This window comes from Diospyros lotus, chromosome 12 (assembly GCF_014633365.1).
Source record: "Diospyros lotus cultivar Yz01 chromosome 12, ASM1463336v1, whole genome shotgun sequence".
NCBI classification, from domain to species: Eukaryota; Viridiplantae; Streptophyta; class Magnoliopsida; order Ericales; family Ebenaceae; genus Diospyros; species Diospyros lotus.
The window spans coordinates 9,686,822-9,692,415 of record NC_068349.1 but is presented as its reverse complement, the minus strand read 5'-3'; the positions used below and the strand labels follow the sequence as shown (position 1 = coordinate 9,692,415).

General features: G+C 35.7%; 1 protein-coding gene across 1 annotated transcript; it reads right to left on the bottom strand.

The window, feature by feature from the left end:
- Positions 1-2,802: 2,802 nt before the first annotated feature.
- LOC127813873 (FCS-Like Zinc finger 2-like) lies at positions 2,803-4,628 on the bottom strand. The gene is made up of 2 exons (XM_052354971.1): positions 4,165-4,628; positions 2,803-3,399 (listed from the first exon to the last, which is right to left on the bottom strand). The coding sequence occupies exons 1-2, from the start codon at positions 4,482-4,484 to the stop codon at positions 3,207-3,209; spliced, it is 513 nt and encodes a 170-aa protein (XP_052210931.1). The 5' UTR covers positions 4,485-4,628; the 3' UTR covers positions 2,803-3,206.
- Positions 4,629-5,594: the final 966 nt, after the last annotated feature.

Here is a 5,594-nt window from a genome sequence, read left to right as displayed (position 1 = left end):
CACAAGTTTACTTGGAGGGCATTTGGGGCTATAATTCAGTGATTCATACAGTGAGCATGTGGGATGGCAACTACCATGGCCAATATATAGTGCATGGGCGATTATCTGATTAATACTTCATTGCACGTTACAATCATTTTTGCCATAAATGCATGCATAGTGCAATGCTAACTAGTTTTTTCCTTGTTATAACAGATGGATAACTTGTTCGTAGCCTTGTAGGTTACACGATCAATGCAGTCCATATTTGCTATGAGGGTTGATAGTGAGGTTGCAGGTAAAGATCATAGAAGGCTTGTGTTATGCATGAATTAATGTATTTTCTGTACTAGGGACATAGGGGAACTTCTTTTGTACATGGGATGTGAATTTGGAAGATTGATATGTAGATCCTGCTCAACATGTGTTCTGATTAAAAAAAAAAATCAATTGCTATATATATCCAGTCATCATGCTAATAAGATACTACATGTTAATCGTGTCTTATCACATATACAAAGTCTAATATATGTTAGTGACCAACGATCACATATCTACAATATATATATATGTGTGCGCGCGCGCGCGCGCGCATACTAACGCATGACACGTTAATACGGTGTTCCAGTATTACAGTTCCATTTAATATGTTCTGTTTGTGGGAAAATGGACAGAATATCAACCCTGATCCCCATCTGTCTTCTGGTCAGTAGGTAGACAGACACAATGGGATAATATAGACGTGTCCAGTTCACCAGTTGTGTCCGTCAAGATGTGGGCAATCAACTTACTGCTTCTGTCTGAGATTAGATTCAGATGAATGCAATTTCAGTACGTTTTTGAGATTTGAAAGTTGAAACTCGATCCTTTACTTGGATGAATCCTTTCTTTTTGCAGGTTCATGTATCATGGGTTTAGCGCATTCTGTAAACTGGTCCCTACGTGAAACTAGCTCGTTCACTAAATCAAAGTTGAAACAGAATACATAGTCCATGCATAAAATTAATAACGATGAAGTGGCAGTGCATTTTAAATACACTTTGAAATTTTATAAAAGCTTAGACTTCCTTGTTTGAAATTTTATTGGCTTAATTTTGAGTTGGGTTCAAAATTGAACTTCAAGATTGATTATTTAAAATTTTGTTACGCTTCACATTAATATATTTATTTTAAATGAATTTTTAGTGATCTCCAAATGAGTTGTTTCATTTCATGGGCTTTAATTGAAAGCTGATTTTTAAGTTTAATTTCAGCTGGAGATTCTGACAAATTAATATTTTTCTTTGTTAAGTACTACTTTATTCATAACATGATGGGAATTTGTCAGATTCGACCTAAATGGAATGGAAATTTAGGACTAATCATTCCCCAAGTGTGAAATTGGTGGGTCCTATTTTCCAGTGCCCGAGGGCTGAGGCCACTTGTGATAGTCATTAATCGACTAGACATCTCATTTTGATCTTGTACAAGGCTTCAGTTTTTTGTTTTTTTCGTTTAAGGGTCAAGGATATGGTGAATTATCTTTCAACTATTCAAAAAAAAAAAAAAAAAAACCCTTTTTATAGTCTCCTATAATAAAATTATTATTATTAATCTATCTGCCCTTAAAACCTTGAACCATGTGTGAAGAAAGGACACCTAATTTTTGAATCACAAATAGAAGGATGTAATACTAACACAAATCCTAGCTAGGAGTTTGCAATTGATCATTCAATTTATGAATTAATAACTAAAAAAATTCTATCAAATAGAAGAACAACGAGAACAAGAGAGGGGTGGGTTCTCTCATCTTTCCTGGAGTCACCAATCATAATAGATGATAGTGAACTGCAAGCACTAGTGAAAAGCCAAGCCATGGTAAAATAAAATGACGACGTTGTTACAGACATGACATTAAACGCACAGCTTATATAAAATAATCTGTCACTTATATTTTTAAGTATATTACTTCAATATATTTTCCTAATTTTTTGATAACTTTGTTTATGGAAAATATCGAACTCCCTAAAAAAAAATTATATATAAAAATAAGTGTAAATAATAAAGGCTATGCATGGCCATCATTTTCTGAATAAGAAACATAATAATAGGGACATTACACTAGGCCTGCCCATTCCACTCACCAGTGCTAAGATCCAAACAAACACCAAACCCAGTGACAACGGTGAGTGGGTGAGTTGTCAAGAAAAAGATAATACATTTGAGCCCTCCGATCTTTGGGCGGGTCGCCATCCTACGGTCGCAATCTCTCTCTCAAATCCATCCATCGAGCGTGATCAAGCTGCTGCTGACACCCATAGACACATGCCCCCCCCCCCCCCCCCCCCCCCCCTTCACATTAAAAGGAAATATAGCCCTTTTGCTCTCTTTTTCCTTCTCAAAAGCTGAGCCCTTCACCGGATCCCACCCACCGTTTACTAAGAAATTCCCCCACCATCACCGATGCTCTTGGAGAAATCTAATATCTTTGAAGGAATAATTTATTATTATTATTATTATTATTATTATTATTATTATTATTATTATTATTATTATTATTATTATTATGTGCTAATAATAATAATAATAATAATAATAAAAGTAAAAGAGTAATGTTATGCTGATGTATGTATTAGTTCGTCTCCACCGATGGAGGAAGGGCTGAATTGAAATCACAAAACAATTTCCCAAGTACTTTAGCTGTCATGGCCCAGAAAAACAAACACTGAAGAGTCAAAAGTCTTCTCAGGAGCTAAAAGCAATGTGAAACGCAAGCAAGAAATAAATGTCATGGAAAGAAAATTCTGCAGAGATGGCGGTTAACAAGAAATTAACACGGAGGAGTAAGAAATAAAGTTTAGGTTGTATTTAGCGTTCTTACATCTGCAGAGATGGCGGTTTACAAGAAACTAACAGGGAGGAGTATGAAAGTTTAGGTTGGTATTTAGCGTTCTTACATCAGACTTTTACTATGATCGATCAGAGGGTAGTATTCCCTCCCAAAGGAGAAAACATCAAATTCAAATTCAAAACACCACCGACACCGAGAAAAGAGCAAGCCCAGTAAAAATATATAAGGTCTCACATAACCATTTACATTTACAGACAAGAGTTCAAGTTAAAAAAGGGTCCTCTCTCTCCTGTCCTCCTCCTCCTCCTCCTCTACTAGTAGATTTTCTCTTTATTTTCTTTTCTTTTCTTGGGGTGGAAACTATGGATGATGCATGCTTTGGTGGTCTCTTGGCGGATTAAGCGGCTGCCACTGTGCTTGTACGGAAAGCACAGTCTTCGCCTTTGCTTGGAGAGGTGGATTTCGATCTCTTCTGCTCTTTCCTTATGGCTTTCATTGACCCCGAAGAGAGACTCCACTTCCTCTCTTTGGCTTCATCCATCTCTATCTGCTCTTGCCTGCACTCTTCGCTGCAGAATGGAGTGTCGCCTCTGCAAAATTTTGAACATTTGCGTCAGGAAAAAGGAGGAGAACTGATGAATATTTTGCGAAGAACTCCATGTAGGTAATAAGACAGCAACCGGATCCTGGATTATGGTAATCGCAGTAAAAGAGGAATAATTATTTCTTGGATCTTTCGATTTCAGGTTTCTGGAGATCACAATTTTTATTTTATTTTTTTCAGGCCGAGAGGGAGGCCGAATATAAAGCGATTCCATTTCATACTATTGTTTGTTCCTCAATTTTCCGAGCAACCAAGCACAGTGAATGGAAAATGGCTTGAATCTTTCAGTTTCATGTTTTTGGAGATCACAGTTCTTCTTCAGCCGAAATGCCCAATAAAGCGATTCCATATCATAGTAGCGTTTGGCCCTCAAATTTCTGAGCAACCAAACACAAGTGGTGGATGGACAATAGAAAGAAGAATAAAAAGAAATTCCTTTCGTTTCCGTTTTGGGACTGTACTTTGGTAGCATTCGGCTTCATCTATCTAAGAAAAACCCAGTTGAGAAATCTATGCGATTTGGAAGAAAATATCCTAAATCTAGAGCGATATTCCATATTGGAGTATCCTATGCTCCTGAGTTTTCCGAGCAACCAAACACAGTGAACGAAAATAAAAAGGGAAATCCCATTCGTTTCCGTTTCGGGCATCCATTTATGGCTACTTGGCTAGTACGTACTCGATCTAAGAAAAACCCCAATCTTAAGAGCAACAAAACAAAGTAATAATAAGAAAGAAAAAATGGACAAACCTGTACATGAAGATGTCTTTGTTATGGGAGAGAGGCTTCTTGCAGAGAAAACAAGAATCTAAGAAATGGGACTCGGGCTGTTCATCGAATCCATTGTCGTAGTGAAACCTCCCAGATCTCGCAGACCCAACACAGAAGCTCTTGAGGCTGGCTCTTCTCTGCGAGACACTACTGTAGTAGAGAGGCCGAGACACCAAGGGGTGGTGGTGGTGGTGGAGGGGGCGCGGCTGGCGGTGGGGTTCAGAGATTCCGGGGGCAGCGAGAGAGGCGAGACCATCGTCTACGTCCTCCCTGAAGGAGGAAGACCTTCTGGAGTCCATGGAATTGTGCAGAGATGTGGGTTTGGATTCAGAAGAGAAACGTGGTGGTGTTGGTGGTTATAAAGACGGGTTGGTGAGAGAGAGAGAGAGAGAGAGAGAGAGGGAGAGTCTAAACCACGGCTGGTTTGTGAGAATCCGTGCGAGTGAATCCATTGGCTGCAACGGGGGATTTACGAAAGTCTTCGTCACAAGGACTCAAATTTGAATTATAATTCCTGTGAATTTGGGTATGTTTAGTGTTGAAAGTAACATAATTTATTTTAGAAAAATGTTATACATAATTAAGTTTGATCAATAATCTTCATATAATACGCATAAATAAATTCATAATAATATTATTTAAATTTATAATTAATTATCAAATCAATAGTTAAGAAATGATATGAGAAGACTAACACTTGCATATTATTATTGAATTGTTCTTGTTGTATATTAAAATGGAAGCTTCGAGAGAGGTGCAACATTTTTTGTCCATCACAAATTGGCAATGCTATTCTATTTAATGAATAATATTTAATTTTCTATAATTATTGCTTTATTTTTATTTCAATTAAAAATTAACTATAAAGCATTATCATTTATTTTTTTAAAAAATATTTATTCATAATTGAGAATTTTATTTTTGTCCATTAATCAGAATTGAATTTGAAAAATCCATTAATTGTATATTTAAACTTGTAAAAGTAGAATTAACTATTATCAAAAAACAAAGCAAAAGTCTGTGAACCTATTACCTATCTATCTTATTGTATCATCATCATATTATTATTATTATTATTATTATTATTAAAAAGAAAAGCTTAAAGAATTGTACAAATACACTACTAATTTGTTCATCTACCAATACTATTTAATGAATGATATTTAATTTTCAATAAGTAATGCTTTATTAAATTTTATGTGTTTAAAATATGCATCGGTAATTGAGAAAATTGTATTTCAAATATCCATTTCACAAAAAAATATTTTCCAAACTCTATTAACTTTTTAAAAGTCCAATAAATAATAGTTATCAAACAGATAGCCATGTTTAGGAAAAAATTTGCTTAACAAATGAGTGATAAGTCGGCCTAACTTCTCGGACAAAATAATTAAGATTACACCTTTGCC